Genomic DNA, 22,070 nt, shown 5'->3' with positions numbered 1-22,070 from the left:
AAATTCTTGCTTTGATTCAGCACACAGAACATTGTAGGCATTTACTACAAAACAGATCAATGTGTCCATATACTATAATATAAATATATACACACATGAATAAATAAAATGATTGTGCAAATAACAGATAATTGGTTATTAATAATCAAAGTTTTGTCCGAGCCAGGTTTAATAGCCTGATGGCTGTGGGGAAGTAGCTATTCCTGAACCTGGTTGTTGCAGTCTTCAGGCTCCTGTACCTTCTCCTGTACCTTCTCCTGTACCTTCTAGATAGCACCTTCAGTGCACATATCTAATTCTTCATGATGCAAACACGACATTGCATCAGCAATAGCAATTTCTTTTGAGCTGCGGTATTCAATGCTACAGTCATACTGTGACAGGAGAACTGCCCAGCGCTGCATCCTCGAGGCTGCCATTGTAGGTATTGCTGACCAAAGACCAAGAATAGCGAGAAGTGGCTTATGATCAGGAACCAGGGTGAATTTCCTACCCATGTTGATGAGGAAACACTTTTTCACACAGAGTTGTGAGTCTTAGGTGGAGGCCAGTTCTCTGGATACTTTCAAGAGAGAGCTAGATAGGGCTCTTAAAGATAGCAGAGTCAGGGGATATGGGGAGAAGGCAGGAACGGGGCACTGATTGGGGATGATCAGCCATGATCACATTGAATGGCAGTGCTGGCTCAAAGGGCCAAATGGCCTACTCCTGCATCTATTGTCTATTGTATATTATGGCTTCAGCATGTAGATAGAAACAAGCACATGTTTTCAGTGCACACTGTTGTCCGCGTGGGCCTTCGTTATTTTACAAAAGTACACTGCGTATACTCACACATATTCATGAGACTGATAAGATATTGAATATATCACATGACACATATCATACCAGTGTAGTACTCAGTTCTTAAAGTTACAGTTACCATTATATACACTACAGACCTCTAGTCTTCGATTCTTGCATGAGTGGAAACATCCTCTCCACATCCACTTTATCCAAGATTTTCATTACTCTGTATGTTTCAATGAGGTCTTCCCTCATTCTTCTAAATTCCAGCGAGTACAGGCCCAGTGCTGACAAACACTCATCATAGGTTAACCTACTCATTCTTGTAAACCTCGTTTGAACCCTCTCCAGAGCCAGCACATCCTTCCTCAGATATGGTGCCGAAAATTGCTCACAATATTCCACATGCGGCCTGACCAGCCTGTAGAGCCTCAGCATTACATCCCTGTTTTTGTTTACAAGCCCTCTGGAAATATAAATGCTAGCATTGAGTTTGCTTTCTTTACTACCGATTTGTCAAAGGTAAGGATGGTATCAAATTGAAAGAAAAGGCACAAAGATTTTCAAAAAATGCAACTTATGGCAGCATTGGAGGAAAATGTATTGTGTTACCAACACTGGTAAAATAAACTGCCCTGGCCTCTTTCACAAGGGCGGTGATTTCACTGGAACTGATCTCTCGTACGAGCTAACCCAGGTAAATGGATCCAATTTCTGTGTTAATGTGTTAAATATCTGTATCTGAATAAAGATCTCTTCACTGAAATTTAGCACCTGCTGTGGCCACAATACCTGCAAATTAGACGAGGATTGTGTATCATATGTTTGTCGAGGAGAGTAGCAGCTTTTCTTTTAAGTGTTTTCAGGTAAAATTGGAAATATCTTTAACTTCTTGTAGTTTTCTAACCAACAGCAAAGTTCACCATCAGTTTCTATTAAAATTGACCATGTGTGAGTTGCCATATAATAATAATAATAATAATAATAATACATTTTATTTATGGGCGCCTTTCAAGAGTCTCAAGGACACCTTACAAAAATTTAGCAAGTAGAGGAAAAACATGTAAGCGGAATGAAATAAATAGTAGAGACATGACTAGTACACAAATTAAAGACAGAATTCAATTCAAAACACAATATGAGGCAATTCAAGCACAGATGAAAAGGGAGGGGGATGTGGGGCTAAGGATAGGCAGAGGTGAAGAGATGGGTCTTGAGGCGGGACTGGAAGATGGTGAGGGACACGGAATTGCGGATCAGTTGGGGGAGGGAGTTCCAGAGCCTGGGAGCTGCCCAGGAGAAGGCTCTGTCCCCAAAACTGCGGAGGTTGGACTTGTGGATGGAGAGGAGACTGGCTGATGTGGATCTGAGGGACCGTGAGGGTTGGTAGGGGGAGAGGAGGTCAGTAAGATATGGGGGGGCCAGATGGTGGAGGGCTTTGTAGGTGAGGACCAGGATTTTGTAGGTGATCCGGTGGGAGATGGGAAGCCAGTGAAGTTGTTTGAGGACTGGAGTGATTTGATGCCAGGATTTGATGTGGGTGATGAGTCGGGCGGCTGCGTTCTGGACCAGTCGGTTGATGTAGGTGGAGCTGATGCCAAGGAGAAGTGAGTTGCAGTAGTCCAGTCGGGAGGAGATGAAGGCATGGATGAGTCTTTCAGCAGCGGGAGGTGTGAGAGAGGGTCTGATTTTGGCGATGTTGCGAAGGTGAAAGAAGGAGGTTTTAATGACATGGCGGATGTGAGGCTCAAGGGAGAGGGTGGAATCAAAGATCACGCCAAGGTTGCGGGCCTTGGGGAGATGGGGAGACAGTGGTGCCGTCGATGGTGAGAGTGGGGTTATTGATTTTGCTGAGTGTGGATTTGGAGCCTATGAGGAGGAATTCTGTTTTATCGCTGTTGAGTTTGAGGAAGTTATGTTGCATCCAGGTTTTTATAGCTGACAAACAGGAGTTGATATGGGAGAGGGGGGGGGTTGTGGGAGGATTTGGTGCTGAGGTAGATCTGGGTGTCATCGGCGTAACAGTGGAAGTCCAGGTTGAAGTGGCGGAGTATCTGACCAAGGGGGAGGATGTAGATGATGAAGAGGAGGGGGCCGAGTACGGAGCCTTGGGGAACGCCTTGAGTGACTGTGGCTGTAGCAGAGGTGTGGTTATGGAGAGAGATGAAGTGGGATCTGTTGGAAAGGTAGGAACAGAGCCAGCTGAGTGCAGAGCCTTCAATGCCGAGGTCTTTGAGTCTGGTGAGCAGGATGTTATGGTTCACTGTATCGAAGGCTGCACTCAGGTCGAGGAGGATGAGGATGTTGAGGGAACTAGTGTCAGCAGAGGTGAGGAGGTCGTTGAGGACTTTGAGGAGAGCAGTTTCTGTGCTATGGAGGGGGTGAAAGCCAGATTGGAGGGGTTCGAATAGGTTATACGCAAGGAGGTGGGAATGAAGTTGTGACGCAATGATACGCTCCAGGGTTTTTGAAAGAAAGGGGAGGTTTGAGATTGGGCGGTAGTTAATGAGAGAGGAGGGATCAAGACCAGGTTTCTTTAAGATTGGTGTGACAGCAGCAGTTTTGAAAGCGGAGGGGACAACTCCTTGGGACAATGAGGAGTTGAAGAGATTAGTGAGGTTGGGGCAGAGAACGGGGAGGCAGGACTTCAACAGGGGAGTGGTGAGAGGGTTGAGAGAGCAGGTAGTGGGTTTGGAAGAGCTGATGAGTTTGGAGATTTCAGTAGGGGAGACCAGGTCAAACTGGGAGAGGAAGCAGTGTGGAGGAGGGGTAAGGAGGTCAGTGGAGATGTTGAAAGGAGGGGCCTTGGTAGGTGGTGGAGTAGATGCTGGGGAGTCGGGTACAGGGGATAAAGATTGATAGATGGTGCTGATTTTATCAGCGAAAAAGTGGAGGAATGAGTTGCAGAGATCCGGAGTAGAGGTAGGGAGAGTGTTGGCTCGAGGCTTGAGGAGGTTGCCCACTGTGGAGAAGAGGGTTCTGTGGTTTAGGCAGGGGTCGGTGAATATGGAGGAGAGGTAGGCAGATTTTGCAGCAATGAGGGCATCTTTGTAGGCAGTGAGGTGGAGTTTGTAAGCTTCATGGTGGACTGTGAGAGATGATTTATTTGTGAGTCGTTCAAGTCGGCGACCAGTCTGTTTCAGTTTACGAAGTGCAGGTGTGTACCAGGGTGAAGATGTGTTGAAAGTTACATATGTCAAATGACTTCAAAACTACTACCTTCTGAATATATTTCCATACTTTACTTCTATAAGGCCTGATCAGCCATCCTCATCAGAGACATCAGAACCAGCCATCTTAATTTCTCTATCTGCTCTGTACATGTTTTTGAACGTTTTGAAAACTTTAATCAAATCCTCCAAATTCAAGGGATCTTTTGCTTCTCTTATTATAATTTAATCCTTCATGTACAGGTTTCATTCCAGTTGGTCTATACTGTGTCCTCTTCAAAATATCATCCTTCCTTGGATGCGGCATTTCCAGCTTTCTCTGTCCTCTGCTTATTGTGTCAATCAGGTGGTATTCCACTGAGATGTCTCAAAATGTACCAGCAGTACAGAAGTCAATAAAAGGTCCCTTGACACTTGTCACACTACTCCCTGTAGACCTGTGTAATTTGAAACAACTTTGGAAACTACTGAACACTTGAAATTGTAGTAATAAAAAAAAAACAATTATGTTCATCCGCTGAGCCCTAAAAACGATTAAGATAACCTAAAAAAAGCTGTTAATAGGTTTATAGAAGGCTTCCCTTTATACACGAATTCATGGAACATTAGACTCATGAGATTATGTTAGAACTGTACTGCAAAGAACAGTTGTTAAGCAAAATGGGACTCTGTAAATAGTTATGGCCACTTTACAGGTTGAACACCGATTTACCTGCAACTAATGGTCCAGATAAGTATCCGGATAAAATTATGAGAGCTCAGTTGAAATTTCCCAGAGCGGCCACAGATAGCATTGTGAGTGACGAGGGCTCTTTTGGGTGGTGTCCCTCCGTCGCAAAATTGTTATTTGTTTACATGTAAACATTGAAATCCCTCCTTGTCGAATTCTCTCTCTGCTGGCTCAGTGTTTTATGGTTTTTGTGTTTCACTCTGCCTGGCCCCCAAGCCAGGAAATCCTTGTTTTTTTTAACGGACCCACTTATAACCAATTTCCGATATAAGGGGCAGACTTGCCGACCCACCCCCAGCTCCCTATGTCTCCTCGGCCATTTAGAGCTTCGGCTTCTGACCATGCTCCCACTTGGCAATATGCACTAGTGAGCCCTTCACCATAGAATAGTAAGATTCAACGAGAACTTACCAGTTTGAAGTTTGATCTGTATTTTATGAGGAGTTATGATGAGGGATTACGTGAAGAACCCGTTCAGCACGCATGCGCAGCATACTTCAAAGCAGCGGTGTGGAATCACAGATAGACACAGTTATTGAAGTAAACATAGTAAAGACAAGGAGACATCAGTTTATCAGTTTGACCCATATTATTGAGGGTGGGAGCGGAGGGCACGTAATCCCTCATCGTAACTCCTCATAAAATACAGATCAAACTTCAAACTGGTAAGTTCTCGTTTAATCTTACTATTTTACTTCGGAGTCACGTGAGTGACTACGTGAAGGCTTCAAAGCTCTGTGATTTCAAACCGTGTAACAGTTATTACTTCACTCACTGCCGAAGTCCTTGAGGGAGGAAGTGTGTTATCATAATCAACCAATGAATCTGTTTGTAGAAAAACACAAAGGTATTTGTTAACGATAAAAACAAGAATTAAACTGCTCCCCTGGGCTTAAATTAAATATTTGCAGTCTGCAAAGTCTTTTCTGCAAATAAAACTGGTTTTGCCAACGGCTTATTATAAAATTTCTGAACGGTCTTTCCCCCGACCATCCTGCTGTAGCCAGGATGTGGTCTATAGGCATGTCCATTCTTTTGGCCGTCGACGTGGATGCTGCCCTGGTGGAGTGAGATTTGTACATGTTAGTGATTATCCCAGCAGCTTTTGGCACCTGCTTGAGCCATCTCGCAATGGTTTGGCTCGTCACCCGACCAAAAGGTTTTTTATGACTGACCCACAAGGCTTTTCATCTCCCTCGAATATTTTTGGTTGTGTCTATGTAGGATAGTAGGTGGGTCATGGCACATAACCGTGGTTCTGGCGGGTAAGCCCGGAATGGATGAAACACGGCTGGATTAGGTGTTCCTGGTCTGCTCTGTTTGATCAGTCCCTGGATAACGACAGAGATCTGGTCTGGAGCTGTGAGCATGCTGTCCAATCGCAATAGGTGCAGTGACTGGACCCTCTGTGCAGATACAAGTGCCATCAACATGAGTGTTTTGAGCATAGATTGTTCCAGGTTGAGGGAACTGGCTGGTGGCCATCCCCTGAGGTATGTCAGGACCACACTGACATCCCATGTATGGGTGTACCTTGGTCTAGGGGGTTAGAGTTGTAAATACCCTTCATTAGTTTGACCACCAGCGGTTGCGACCCCATGGCCTGTTGTTCTGGAGCTGGTTTTAAATAGACAGACAGGGCACTTCTAGCTGTGTTGATGGCTCTGTAGCTGAGTCCTTCATCGTGGTGAAGGTTCGCCAGGAATTCCAGTACGTTGGTAACTGTAGCGGTTGAGTAGGTGGTCCCTGTATCCAAGCAGTACTTCTCCCATGTTTTGATGCTGGACAAGTGCTGTTTTTTAGTGGATGTTTGGAGGGATGCTGACATGGTGTCGACGGTTTGTTATGATAATCCCAGTCCCAGAAGTGGTTTGTGCAGAATCTGCAACCCAGGAGTTTGATTTTTTCATGGCATGGGTGGCTTGTGCCTGACACTGGGTGTTAATAACTCTGGGTCACTGGGGAATACCATCGGATTTTCAACAACCATGTCATGGAGTATTGGGTATTTTCAACAACCATGGCTGCGTAGGCCAGTCGGGTACTATCAAAATACCTGAAGCAGAGTCCATTTGTATTGTGTCCCCGACTGATGAGGCAGAAGGGATGAAATGCATAGAAGAAGAATTTCCCCAATCCAGCGCAAACGCATCTACCGCTGCTGCCTCAGGGTCTGGTTCCCAAGCGACATACATAGGTACCTGGTGATTTAGCCTTGATGCAAATAAATCGATATCTGGCGTGCCATATTGCTTGATAACTTTTTCAATTTTTTTGGGGTTTAACATCCATTCGATGTTGTCATTAAATTTACGTGACCTGGTGTCTGCCACTGTATTTAGCTTACATGGCAGGTAAGTTGCTGATATCCAAATATGTCTTTTGACACACCATTGTCAAATTGTGTTGACCAACTTGCGCATGATACCGATTTTATGCCGCCCATATGGTTAATGTAAGCCGACACCGTAGTATTGTCTATTTGTAACCGTACATGCAAGTGATGCATATTTGTTCATATGCTTTTAAACCATAAAAGCCACCCAACATCTCTAGATAATTAATGCCCAGTGTAAGTGGTAATGATGACCCTGGGTTAGTCCATCTACCACCTGTGCTGGATATGGAGTTAGTCGCTCCCCAGCCTTGAGCACTGGCATCTGTTTGGATAACTAACATAGGGTTAGTGATGATAATAGGGCTGAAACTATGCCAAACGTTTTTTGCACACCACTGTAGTTCTGATATTGCTTCAGTGGGTAACTTCATGACACGATCATAATGACCTGTATGTCATTTTGGTGCCTGTACCTTTGCTCTTTGTAAGTTTTGACAGTGCAAAGGTCCGAATTGTGTAGCCGGAAATGCTGCTACCATTTTCCCAATTACTCTGTTACTTGTTGAATAGTTGGTAGTTCGTTGACCATTAAATTGTTGCATGATTGTGCCAATTCAACTGTTTTGTCTCTTGGCAATGTTACAGTCACGTAGACTGAATTAATTGTGAAGCCCAAGTAGTCCATGATTGTGGATGGCTTCAACTTAGATTTATCTGGATGTAAAACAATCCCAGGGTTTTGAATAACTGTTTGGTAGCTGATACAGCTGACATAGTCAATTCCATGGTCTTGCCTATTATTTAAGATATCATCAAGATATACCATGACAATATGTTTTTGTCTTCTGAATATTGCCAGAGCTGGTTTTAGTATCTTGGTGAATAATCTTGGGCTGATGTGAATCCATTGGGTAACGCTTTAAACTGCCATAGCGGCCCCATCCAGGTAAATTTCAGGTATCCTTGTGAATGGTACTAAATAGTAAACATCTTTAAGATCAATGCTTGCCATGAAGTTTCCTTTGGAAGTTAGTTGTTTGGCAGTAACAACCGTTTCCATTTTGAAATGTATATACTTAACAAACATATTTAGTGAAGTTAAGTCAATGATGATGCGACATCCACCATCTTTTTTCGGTTAAGTGACGAATATTTGATACGAATTCCAAGGGTTCATGTTTTCCCATGATACCCTTTGTAATTAGTCACACCAGTTCTGCTTGTCCCTCTCGTTTCTTTAACAGAGAGGGGAAATACCCTCTGGGGTTAATGTTGAACTGGTGGCAATTTTTCTAGTATGAATTGTATTTTGTATCCACTAATGCCATTGAGTATATACTGATCACTCGTGATAGACTCCCGTGCTTCTTAAAACAGGTGTAATCTCCCCCCTGTTAGTATTAAGTCCCTGTTTTCTATATGCTGGTAGGAACCAGACCCATCTATCTCCTTGGTTATGGGTATTCTTCTGTTTCCTGCCGGTCCAACGAGTCTTGCACGTTGTCTGACGTGGTGGTGATGTTGGGGGGTGGCGCATTTTCCATGGGGTCCGCTCTGGGCCCTGGTCTAAAGAAGACTTCCGGTGATAGAATGCGGACCCCGAGCTTTACACCAGTCCCATATGGTAGATGTCGACTGATGGACGCGATGGGGTGCTGCTGTTCGTCCCGGGGCCTGCCCTCATGAGACCGAAAGTTTTTTAAGGCCTCTTCCATATCCTTCATATGCTTTGTGAGGTTTTTACCAAAGAGCAGTGGGTCTGGCTCAGTGGCTGGGGTATGCACAACCCCGCAAATTTAGGATGTTATGGCAGGTCTTATGATTTGTTTACGAAGGTTGTGGTCATATCCGTATTTGTCCACGGAACGAGCAAACGATGTGATGGCTGACGTCAGGAGCCTGAGGATCCGCTGCAGTTTTAGCTCCTGGTTCCGAATATTTGCCACAACGTGCCCCCACTTTTGGCTGTTTACAGCCGGCACTTTAAGGGACTCACAGTTCTCTGGAGCTGTATATGCCTCATTGACCACCTCTCCTGTAGGGCCCTGTTGGAGAGGTGGTTAATGCTGGTCGCTGGTTTGGCCTTTAACGGCCTCCTGCATATGGGGTTGCATGTGCAGGAGGTCCACCACACCTAGCAGCTCTTCCTGTTCCTGCACCCCTTGCATACTCCCGACATCTTCAGCCAGCGTCCCCTCTTCTTGACCAGCCTAGTCCTGGTCACCAAAGCTACCCTCGGGTAAGGAGGAAGCAATGGACAGTGCACAATACACTGTGGAGGGAGTGCCTGAACTCCCCCTGCGAGAGCGCCCCTCATGAAGCGCATCTCGCTGGAGCTCCTGCTCCAGGAGCCGCTCCATGCGGCTCAGGTGGCTGTCTCCCCTCCCCGTGCGGGTGGAGAGACGTCCCCGTCCGACTAGTCGGAAGCCACCGGCCGGACGCCTCTTCCGTGGCTCTACTTCCAGCCCGCTGCTCAGGCGCTAGCGGGCTGGGCTCGGCACGGTGTGGGGGAATAGCGGAGCGCCCGGTAAGCGGTCCTACCGCCTTGTTGCTGCCCCCCCCCCCAAGATGGAACGCTCCTCCGTGGAGTCGAGCGGGGGACAGGTTTGTCCAAGTGCCTTTCTTCTCTGCCTGAAAAGCAGAAGGCTCCTCCTGTGAAAGAAAACCCGACCTCAGGGTACTTACCTGACGGTCCGTTCTTTCACCTGTAGCGGGAGCGCCTGACTCCCGATGCGGCCGCTGTTGCACTGCTGGCGTAATGCCGCGCATGCGTGCTGAGCGGGTTCTTCACGTAGTCACTCACGTGACTCCGAAGTAAAATTAGGTGGCGATGCTGCTGGTCTGTAGTCTGTAAGCACTCAGTGTTTTTTAGTGTTTCCAAAAGTATTAATGAAGTGAACAAATAAAACGTCAAAAAATACCCCCAACTTATAATAAAATAAATCAACCATCTAAATATTTTAATTAATTAAAAGCAGAGCAAACACATTACTGCAGCATACAACTCTCTTTCTCGCAGTCGTAATATCTCTATGGAACATGCACTGTCATCCTGGCATGGGATCCAAGAGGAGATTCTCATGTTAAATGCTAGAGAAAGGTCTTTTTTTAGAACACCCCCAATTTGGGGCTTTCTATTAGTGCAGGTTCTTGAACTTTTCGGCGACTAAAGAAAGGAGTATGATTGTTACAGGCAGAACAGTACGATTACTCCATGCAGGACAATAACAATTTTACTACAGGTATCACCTCAAGGAGTGCATTATCAGCAAATCTGAGGCTAAAACTAATTGAGAAGATCTTTTGCTGACAAACAAAATCGCAAGAAAGTTGCACCTCTGACAGGTGAAGCAGTTGTGAGAGAATGAGAGTTAAGAGTTTCATTCATAGGAAATTCTTATTTTACAACTTTACAGAACTAACACGGCGATACAACAAATAGACATCAAATAATAAATGATACAATAAATTGTCAGTAATACAAGGTAACTAGACCACGATAGTACAAAGCCGAAGGAAGTAGTGCAACCTAAAGTGTTCAAGAAGGAACTGCAGTTGCTAGAAAATCGAAGGCAGACAAGAGTGCTGGAGTAACTCAGCGGGTGAGGCAGTTTCTATGGAGTGAAGGAAATAGGCAACGTTTCGGGCCGAAACCCTTCTTCAGACGGGAGAAGAAGGGTTTCTGCCCGAAACATTGCCTATTCCTTCGTTCCATAGATGCTGCCTCACCCGCTGAGTTACTCCAGCACTTTTGTCTACCTGGTGCAACCTAAAGGTGGAGTTGTGGTTGGGGATGTGCAAGGTGGTTGATGGAAAGAAGCTGAACTTGAAAGTCACGGTTCTCAGGTTCTTCAACCGTTTTCCAGCTGGTAGCAGTGAAATGAGAGTGTAGCCAGGATGGTGTGCCTTTGATGATATCAGCTTCCTTTTTGAGGCAGTGCTTCCTGTGGATCCCTTTGTTGAAGGGGAGGTTAATACCTCAGATGGACGGTGAAAGATCCATCACTTTCTGCAGCCTCCTTCCTTCTTGGTCATTTGAATGACCGAACCAGGATGTAATGCAACCAGTGAGTATGCTCTCCACCGTACACCTGGTGAGAGAGTATACAGTTTCAACAGCTGATGAAAGAGTGAAAGAACACACAGTTCCGGGAACCTGAAGCTAGACACAGAATGCTGCAGTAACACAGCGGGACAGGCAGCATCTCTGGAGAGAAGGATTGGGTGACATTTTGGGTTGAGACCCTTGTTCAGCCTCTTTTGGGTCGAGACCCTTCTTCAGATCTGTATGATCACAGTGTTTTTCATTTCTTCTTCCCATTAGGAGAATATTCTGCCTTTCAATTCATCTTACTGAAGTGCATGAGTTCACAGTTTCCCACATTAAACTCCACTTGCCAGTTATCCTCTCACTCAGTCATACCATACCCTGGTGTAGAATCACAATGTTGCACAATAGAATCACAACAAGCCCTTGCAGCTATTTCTGTATCACCTCATTCAGACCCCATGCAACGAAATGGCAAACATTTGAGGGTCAAGAACAGGTCCCTGGGGTACTCCACAAGTCTGCAAAGGACCCATTTATTCCAATTCTCAGTTTTCTACGTGAAAGCCAGTTTCAATTCATGCTAGCCTCTTATCTTCTCGAAAGCCTTTGTGAAATCTAAATACACAATGTTTCTAGCTTCCTCTCTATCATCTCTCCTAGTCAAAGAATTTCAACAAATTTGTCAAACACAATATACCTTTTGTCTTGCTCCCTTGTTGAACAAGGGAATCGCATTGGCTGATTTCCGACCTCTGGTACCCTCTTAGAATTTAATGAGTTTAAAAAATTAATGAAAACAATCACAGCCACCTCCTTTAAAATCCTTGGGTGCAGGCCAATGTGTTTTGTCAATTTGCCACCTTCAGCCCTGGGAGTTTTTCAAATACTTTATCCCCTGTGATTGAGATTTTTACGTCCCACTTTGTTATTTGAAATTAGCTTATCTACTATCTACTATTTGCAGAGTCCTGGTGAAGCCTGATTCAAAAATTGAGTTAATATATCTGCCACTTCTTTGCTTCCTATTATTAATTCATTAGATTTGTTCTCTCAAGGTCCCTGTTCAGTTTAGTTTATTGTCACATGTACCAAGGTACTTTGAAAAGCTTTTGTTGCATGCTAACCAGTCAGTAGAAAGACACAATTACAATCAATCAATTTACAGCGTATAGATACATGATAAGGGAGTAACGTTTAGTGCAAGGTAAAACCAGTAAAGTCCATTCAATGGTAGCCCAAACCTACCTTAATCGTCTTCCTTTTTATATATACCCATAGAAAATCTTAATGTTTGTTTGATACTGTTGCCGATTAATTGCATTCCTAGAAAATGGTTTGTATTGCGATTTTCCATAATGTAATACTGCATCATCTGCACATGCGCCAAGAAAAATAATACATTTTGTGCTAATTTATTTTTTCCACACAGATTCCATGAGAGCTAATTTTCTTCTACATCTTTAATTTTTGGGTAGTGTGTTGTGAATTTTGTATGGGCAAACTTCCATAATCCAAATGGCCACAATGAGGGGGCCGCATTTTTCAAGTTTTCTCTCAAAGCAATTTTCTCCCCACCTGTGAGCTTTAGTCATTTTGTACCTGATCTTCCCAGTCTTCTGGCCTGCCATCAGCCCTTGCTACTTTGTATGTCCTACTTTTCAATTCGACATTATCTGTGACCTCCTTTGTTAACTGCAGACATACCCTCTTCTCATGGAATCCCTCTTTCCAAATGGGATAAATTCTAGCTGAGTGTTATGAACCAGCTGTTGGAATATCTGCCACTGTTCAATCACTGACCTGTCTCTTAACTTATTTTTTTCCACCTTAGAAAACTTCACCTTCGAATCATTATAATTGCCATTATAAAGGCAGTTAATTTGAAGACCTGCCTTTGGTTCTGTGATATTCACACTCAAAATGCAACTGAAGTTGTATCGTACTGTAGGTCATGTCTTACCACAAGATCATGTGTTAATCCTTTCCAATTACTAATTTCCAAATCCAAAAAGGCCTGTTCCCAGAAAGGTTCCACAACATACTGTTCTTAGAAGCAATCCCTGATTCACCAGAGAAATTCTACTGTGATACTTATGCCAGTTTGGTTCATTCAATAAATATGTAGAATAAAATCTTGCGTGAAAAATTGCACCTCCCTTCAAACATGCCCTAGATTTCTCCATTTATGCTCTGCTTTAGCAGGCATGTTGTTCACCTGGTGTTTAGCAGAATATGTTCACCTGTGTCTATTATGTCCTGCTATTCGTAATTTCAACCTAAGCTGATTCTGCATCGCTATGCGTTGCCTGCATAACACCTCTCTGTTACATTCATTGCATAACAGTCTCCTCCACCAGTGAAGTCATGGACAGAAGCATCTACCACAGGTAGATTGGTGAGACTGAGGTAAGATAGATTGATTACCAGACACAAACCCAAAATTGCAACTACATCCAGTCCCAGCGCTACTAGCCTACTCTTGGTGATGAACATTGAAGTCCCCCATTCTGAGTATGTTCTGTGGCTTTACTAGACTTTAGACTTAAAAGATACCATTTGTAAACGGTACCTTCGGCCCACCGAGCCTGCGCAGACCAGCGACCACCCCTCAAAATAGCACTATCTGACACTCTAGGGAAAATTTTATAATTTTACTTAAGCCAATTAACTTGCAAACCTGTACATCTTGGAAGAAACTGGAGCACCCGGAGAACATCTACGTGGCCACAGGGAGCACGTACGAGCTCCGTCCAGACAGCACCCGTAGTCATGATCGAACCCATGTCTCTGACGCTGTAAGGCAGCAACTCTACTGCTGCGATGCAGTACTTTTAGTGCTTCTTGCTTGTATTACTCAACATGGAAGAACATTGATTCATTGGCTAACAGAGGATAATCTTTTCCATGTTTGACCCTATGCCATGAGGCTTTATATGAGCCTAGATATCACAGGTCAGCTTGGCCTGCTGGTAGGATAAGATGTACCCCTGGATTGTGAAGCATGTTGTCTGTAAAGTATGATTCTGTAAGTCTGACTCAATCAGGCTGTTGCTTGAACACTCTGTGGGATAGTTCTCCCAGTTTATAAACCAATCCCCAGATGTTTATGAATAAAACTTTGTATGGTTAACTGGGTTGGGAGTAATTTTGCCACTTTGAGTTAGTTGTCTAAGTCGTGCCTGATGGCCAGCAAGTTTTGTTCTTTGAAGATGGACACAACATTCTGGAGTAACTCAGCAGGACAGGCAGCATCTCTGGATAGAAGGAATGGGTGGTGTTTCGGGTCGAGACCCTTCTTCAGACTGAAGAAGGTCTGAAGAAGGGTCTCGCCCCAAAATGTCGCCCATACCTTCTATCCAGAGATGCTGCCTGTCCCGCTGAGTTACTCCAATATTTTATGTCTAACTTCGATATAAACGAGCATCTGCAGTTCCTTCCTACAAGTTTTGTTCTTACCCTGTTTCAATGCAGTGGTGATGGTCCAGCTGGAGCGGCTCTTTATGCTGTTTCAATGGGTATTTATGTGTCAACCACGTGGGTAGGTCTGTTGTAATATATAAGGTTGGTAGAATTCCACCCATGCAACAAATTGAACCAGATGTTTTTCTTTGATGATTCAGTAGACTTGTTGTCATCTGAACCAGAGTAATGTCATTATTATTTTTCCAAATTCCAGATTATTAACCGTATTTAAATTCCACAGCTGTCATGTTGGTATTTGAAGATAGACACAAAAAGCGGGAGTAACTCAGTGGGTCAGACAACATCTCTGGAGAAAAGGAATGGGTGATGTTTCGAGACCCTTCTTCAGACTGAAGAACAGTCTCGGCCCAAAGCATCACCCATTCTTTACTCCAGCTTTTTGTGTCTATCTTTGGTTTAAACCAGCATCTGCATTTCCTTCCTACATATGTTGGTATTTGAACTCGGGATCACCAGTCTCGTAACATATTCACTGTACTGCCACCACAATACCATCACCCTCACAGAGTGACTTTATAATTCCAATGGATGACAATTGTAGCAGGTGGGAGAGAATAAAAATACCAGAGGCTGATGATTAAAACAGTGTGGAAGAGAGTGCAAACACAGGGGCTGAAGCAGCAGCAAGTGAGAGTGAGTGCATGCTGAGAAATAATGTCTGGAAAAGTCATGAACTCGCCCAGTACCAGTGGTTTATGGTAGAATCAATGAAATGACATACAATTACAGGGTCCAATTGGTGTCATAGGAGTTGGGTAGTATGCAAGTCCAAGGGTTGATGTTGACAGTAAGTGTGAGAGTGTGGGGTTTATTGTCTGGGTATGATTTTACGGCAGGTCTAAAATGTCCAATTCCAAAATTGTCAACTGAACCAGATGTGAGAACCAGTCTGCAGAAGGGTCTCGACCCGAAATGTCACCCATTCCTTCTCTGCAGAGATGCTGCCCGTCCCGCTGAGTTACTCCAGCATTTTGTGTCTACTTCAGATGTGAGAAAGTGTGCAAATCAAAGAGATAATGGTTGAAGCAATTGTGAGAATGTGCAAATCCAATGACTGATGAATGAGGCATTTAGAGTGCGTCGATTTTTATTATTATGATACGTATATACAAAAATGAAAATACAAGACCGATACAGACACAATTGTGCAAGTTAAGGAATGCTGGATCAGGTTTGAGCAGGATTTTCAAAGCAGAAGTGCTGATGGCAGAATTGGTTATGGAAGTTTGCAATTCATAAGTGACAGGAGCAGAATTAGGCCATTCGGCCCATCAAGTCTACTTCGCCATTCAATCACGGCTGATCTATCTCTCACTCCTAACCCCATTCCCCATAACCTGTGACACCCGCACTAATCAAGAATTTATCTATCTCTGCCTTAAAAATATCAATTTACGGCCTCTGCAGCCCTCTGTGGCAAAGAATTCCACAGATTCGCCACCCTCTGACAAAAGAAATCCCTCCTCATCTTCCTAAAGGAACATCTTTTAATTCTGAAGCTATGACCTTTAGTCTTAGACTTTCCCATGAGTGGAAACATCCTTTCCAAGTCCATTCAAAGGGCTATCAGCTGTAGCATGTGTGAGAGAGTGCAATTGTGTGGTGTTGCTGATGCAACGTGTGAGATTGTGCATTCCATGAGCAAATGGCAGAAGCACAGGCGAAAGATGTTCAATTCCAGGGGCTGATATTGCAAACAGTTGTGGAAAATGGGCAGTTGTGTGGACTGACAGCTAAGCATGGTGTCGTTGAGTGATACAGCATGGAAACAGGCCCTTCGGCCCAACGTCCACACGGGCCAACATGTCCCAGCTACACTAGTCCCACCTGCCTGCGTTTAGTCCTTATCCTTCCAAACCTGTCCGATCCATGTACCTGTTTCTTAGACGTCGGGATAGTCCCTTCCTCAACTACATCCTCTGGCAGCTTGTTCGATGAACCCACCAACCACCCTGTGTGAAATGAGTGTGCATTTCCAGTTGTAGGCGTGAGAGTGTGCAACTCCATGGGTTTTTTTTGGACTGGACAGACTGAGGGCAATGCAAGACCAGCGGCTGATCTTTGAATCGGATGTGGCAGAACATGCACATCCAGGGTTGCGTTGGCCGGCAGTGTGAGAGAGTGTGCAAGCGCGGAGGGTCGAGAGCTGGAGCTGATGTGTAAGGTTGAGCAGTACGTGTATCGTCAGAGGGATTGAAATGACAAACATGCGAGGGTGCTGCTGCTGCTGAATACCCGGTTGCAGGGTGTGATCAGAGTGTGCAATTCCAGGACCAGGTGTAAGAAAGGGTGCAATTCGGTTGCCGCCGGCGGCCGAAGCAGGTGCGTGCACGAGCGCGGGCGCGTGCCCGCGGTCCCGGGGCCGCGCGGGGGCGGGGGTGTAACTCTAGCCCGCGGCGACCCCGGGCTCTTTGTAGAATCAGCGCATCGCCCGCTTCAGCGAGTGTCAGCGTTGACCGCTTTCTGAGATCTATTTAAGACGGGAACCCTCATTTTCGTTCGTAATTAAACTTTTCCAGAATGCATATTAATAATTGACTCTCTTTCCCCCCAGAGTGGCAGTAGTTTGACAGCGGTTAAAGGCTTGTCCGGCTGCAGCTGGCGGGTGTGGCTGCATTATCTCTGAGGTAAAGAAATATATAAAGAGCTGAAACTGTGAACAGTTCCCTTGACGATGTTTGATCATTTGTCCCAGTGGGGTAGAGTTTGCAACCGTCCGCTGGTCCATGATCGGTTGTAGTTTTATGGTCCATGTTTTTAACGGAAGAAATAGGATGCAAGTTTAAAATAAGCCAGGATATATATTTGATTGCATTAAAATCAGGGCAAACGTTCATCTCCCCCCAAGAAACAATAACAAAGCTTGCACGGGAAGCTCTTGTAAAATAAAACAAAAGGTAGTTTTGTGATGTGGAAATAATTTTCCCACGGCAATCGAATTGAGACTCTCAAGTTTCGAAAACTCCCAATTTCAATTGGAATAACTTCTGGGCATTAATTGTATAACTTTCAGTTAAAACAAAAACAAATTCAAAGGTGGTTGATTGGCATCTTAATAGATTCTATATGTTGTTCATAGGAAGTAATTGGTGCCGGGCCAACAATTTAAGTCCATTCATTCACCATGACTACCTGTGACAAGTAGCGATGCTTTCTCTGCTGATGGACGTTTGCCATTTGACAGTTATTTGTACGTTTGGCTCTTTAAACTGGGCACTAGTTTTGCATTTTGTTTTGTATACTTCAAAAAGTATTGTAGCAGAATTAACATAATTTAAGTGTAAAATTTGGTGATATGCCACAAACTTTTAATAATGTATTTAGGGGGGGAAATGACTGTTTTGTACCAATCAGTGCACCACATAATGCCATTTTTTTTAAAAATTTGAGTCAAAATAAAAATTATCTTCAACCAATTGTGTTTTACAGAATTTAAAAAATTGTAATGTTTCTAAATGAAGCTATATATATATTTTAATTCATTTAAAATAAAGCCTTATTAACAGATTTCAAATGTCTGGATCTTGATGTTTTAAAGCAAGGTCACTTATGTGCTGGAAATACATGCAGTATGTCTGTGTGTGTGTGGCTGTGTACTGCTGTCATGTGATTTTTTTTTCAATCCTATTTGGTGAAGCAGCCTGACTTTTTGCTTTTGCCTCTGTTTGGTGATGATTTTGACTGCAAGCATTGATTGACAGATGCATGGCAGAAACCCTCATTCTGCTCCTCACAAGATATGTGTGATGGATAGCGATCTCTTGGCCCAGCAGGATACAGGGACCATGCATGCTGTAATTGGTCAGGTATGGAGTCAGCCATTTCTCAACTCCTCTCTTATTTTTTCCATGGGGTATAACAGTTTGATTCATATAATTCATATTTCCATTACCTTTCTACTGTCTGGGCCACAAATACATGCAGCAATTTTAGTGAGAAATTCAACATCTTAATCTGGGAATTAATGTTTAAAACTATTTGCCTTTTTTGGTCTATGTTTATTGCTTATTCAGATTTTATCATATCCCCTTTCTACTGTTGTTTTATATCTATGGCACACCTTTAAGGTGGTATGATGACTCAGATTTTGATACATTGTTGGGTGATTTATCGTCTATTTTAATGTTTTGAATGTTGCTCTGCCTTCTGTATTTTACTTCTAAGCTAAATGAGGTGTTATCTCAGTAAATGCAATAATTCCTGTTGTGCAAAAGCCAGTCTGCAAATTAAAAAAAACCTACAACAATCCAAAAGGTCCAGGTGGTCTGCTGCGTCTAATGTAATACAGCAGAGTAGCTTTAATAAACAGCTCTATTTACTCCCTCAAGCCACTAAGATAAACTGGTCTAGGGCTGCTGTGATGAAATGCCAGAAGAATATTTCTCAAAGGCCTCACATGCTGGGCTTTAGAGCCATTTCGTCTTTGTCTACTGGATACCAGATGGGTCACTAGTGCTTCTTGTGTTGTTTGTATTCTGAGTAGTTCTACTATTTGTGTCCTTTGCTTTAAGCACAATCATCTAGAGAGCAATCCCTGGCTTGTAATCTTCTTGTTTATCTGCATATAATCACAGGAACTGGTGGAATTATGCTCTTCTGGGTAAGGAAGGTTGGTTAAAAACAGTCTGTGTAAAGTAAGCATTTTCTAAGAATATTTTGATAAAATGGTACAATTTTCAAAATAAATTATATAACATTCAAGACAAAGATATCACAATTTAATTCTATACATTGAAGTTCCAAGAAGCAGTTGTGTAATTTTTTTTGTGAAAGATGTTACTTGAAAACATCTCAATCTGTTAGAAAATTAATACAGGAGAGCCTTCACTTGTGATTGAAATGCCAGCTTGACCACTTCAATTGTGTTAGTAGATTTAATGAGCAAATGTACACTACACGGAAAATATAATTGTTCTGAAGGTGCTTTTCGGTATTAATCCTCAAAAGTCAGTGCCCTTCCTTAAAACAGGATTTGTTTTTTACTGTGTTGAATATAATTCTGATATTTACGAACTATAGTACGTATAGTCTAATAATTTATATTTATTAGACTCAATGTTGTGGACTTTTCTGTTATTGACGAATTACTTAAGTGTTAAATTGTTCATGTATTGAAACTATAGTGATGAGAATATTTGCTGATTGTATATAGTACATTTTAAAACTATGTCGTGCAGCACAAGTACAATGTGCCTGTTTTCCTCAGAGTTATTCTGATCTGCTTAATTCTCCGTTCTGGTAAATAAATGGATTATAAGAGCTTTATCATTTTAATGACTTAAACTTCACTGATCTAGTATATAAACAAAATAATTTATTCCCTCAAGTTTTCAAATGCAATGTCAAGCATGATAAAGTTATTTTATAGAAATCTATTGACTAATTTAAATGGTCAGTAGTAGTAACAGTAGCAAAATAGCTTTTTATTTCATCCTCGGATTTGAATAGTGTGCCTGTATGAACAATTCGGTGCAGCCAAATTAGTTGTGCGGTAATCGACCAGACCTGACTCAAAACATTCATGTACGACTTTATTCCAGTTGCTGAATTCAAGTGACTTTATTTCCCAACATGTAAAATCGCATCATAATCTTCAAAAGGCACACACATTTATTAAAACTGAAAATGTAGTATTTCTGTTAGAGTTAAACTTTCTTTAGCCACAGAAGATGAATGTCAGAGTATCTAATCTCAGTATATTCATCACTGCAGAGGTCATATTTATTGAAGGAGATTACATGGTCTTTATGTAGATATAATGCCAAATTGTTATTAAACAAATACTAGCATGGATATGTGCTTTTGTGTTTTGTGCGTGTTTGCGCCTTTGTCGGTGTAAAATTGTTTCTCTCTGTCTTTCTTTTAATTATTCTCTATTCCTTATATGTTCTCCCCGTATTCTCTTTCCACAATGATCAAAACAGTTACATTATTTTAAGAACAATTTTCTCTAATATAAAAAGTCCTTCAAGTATTGCCATTTGCTTTTCAGCACAATTTTTATTTTGAAAATGTTACAGCTACAAATGGCATATATTTAATAGAATTGTTTAGAAATATAGAATCCCAATTTGATTTACTCAATTACTGCAAATCTTTTATTGTTACTGTTCATAAAAGTCTGTCCTTTCAGCAATAAAATACCGAATGCTGAAAAAGTATAATTTCATGTAATGTTAGAATAGTTTAGTGCCTGTAACATTATGGTAAACTCTGCAACTAAACTAAAAAGTTGGTTATTTTACCAAAATATCCATGAACATTTCACCTTTATGTAATTTTACTTCTAAAAATGTTCAGTCTCTGGAAAATCAATTTCAAACTCTCTATTTAACAACAGAACTTGAAAACACAGGACATAATTTGTGAGTTCTCTAGATGAAAAAGACATGTAATTTGGAGAAATAACAGTTTGCAACTTACTTGCATTGTTACATATTAATTGTAAAGATTTAAACAAAATGTGTCGCAGTTACAAATGGTATGAGACAGGGAAGTACTAATCACCTTAGTACAATTTCTTAAACTAAGATACCACAGGACTAAAGACAATTTGTTTTGAATTAGTCTGTTTAAACAAGCTACCATGTAAACGTAGGCTGTGTGAAATAGCTTGTGTTCTTTCCAGAAGTCCCTTAATATGTAAAGAACAATTTAAACTTTGTTTGAACAATTTTACAGTAATTGGATAACAATTTTACTGGCAAGTGCTATTTAATTGCTCACTTAGATTTAGACTGAAATTAACTATATTAAAATAGGTTTAGGCTGGAAATTAAATAACAATTGATTCTCCCAAAAATACACTGTGGCTAATCAAATGTGTGATTGTGCAATATCCAAATGGTATTTAAAAACCTCCTATTTAAAAATATTATTCACATGATGCTGTGCTAAAGGGAATTATAAATTTGGTGTGTTTTGTTAGATATTGGCAGTTTTCTTGTTATTAAACATTTCCCACAATTATTTTATTCTAACTGAGGCCACATCCTCTGAGTGACAGGTATGTTCATCAGTATTACTACCCTCCTGTTTATGTCTCAGCTGAGGCAGGCAGGTTACAACGTCCAGTCACCCTTCTTACACTTCTCTTCCCCCGGGAACACTCCAACCATGCCATCATGATCCCTAGGCCCGAGGGCTTGGACTAGCTGTGCATTTGTATGTTTGCTGGGTAGGAAAAGCATAATACAGCTCTGCTTGTTAAATGAGGAAAAGAAAGAGTAAAAATGCTGTGACTTGAATCTGAGGGGTCTGCGTGTGTAAATGGTGGGGGTTGGTGCAAGAGGAAGAGTAGAATAATAAAATGATTCTAATATTAATCTAGACAATGACAAATATTGATAATATTAACCACAAAGATCAAAAACCATGCTTACACACAAATTATAATATATTAAAGATATCTCACCTCAGTTTCGCTTACAGAAAATGTATTTATTTTGGTTTTTAAATATTTACTAACCACATTTAAAAGGTACATACTGCAGTTTTACTCAACATTTAAAT

At 42.2% G+C, this 22,070-nt stretch overlaps 1 protein-coding gene across 2 annotated transcripts in view; it reads left to right on the top strand.

Annotated features, from left to right (window-relative positions):
* The first annotated feature begins 14,524 nt into the window (after nucleotides 1-14,524).
* The window catches only part of pou6f2 (POU class 6 homeobox 2), a 462,178-nt gene continuing 454,632 nt past the window's right edge, over nucleotides 14,525-22,070 (top strand). The window contains exons 1-3 of one of the 2 annotated variants that reach the window (XM_055633835.1): nucleotides 14,525-16,880; nucleotides 17,113-17,185; nucleotides 18,260-18,364. In XM_055633835.1, the coding sequence (XP_055489810.1) occupies nucleotides 18,260-18,364 (105 nt within the window). In that variant the 5' untranslated portion in view covers nucleotides 14,525-16,880; nucleotides 17,113-17,185. Of the gene's footprint in view, nucleotides 16,881-16,940; nucleotides 17,186-18,259; nucleotides 18,365-22,070 lie in introns of those variants that run through there. The other variant, XM_055633836.1, reaches the window with a different exon arrangement.

This window comes from Leucoraja erinacea, chromosome 4 (assembly GCF_028641065.1).
Source record: "Leucoraja erinacea ecotype New England chromosome 4, Leri_hhj_1, whole genome shotgun sequence".
Taxonomy (NCBI): Eukaryota; Metazoa; Chordata; class Chondrichthyes; order Rajiformes; family Rajidae; genus Leucoraja; species Leucoraja erinaceus.
This window is presented reverse-complemented; position numbering and strand designations above follow the sequence as displayed.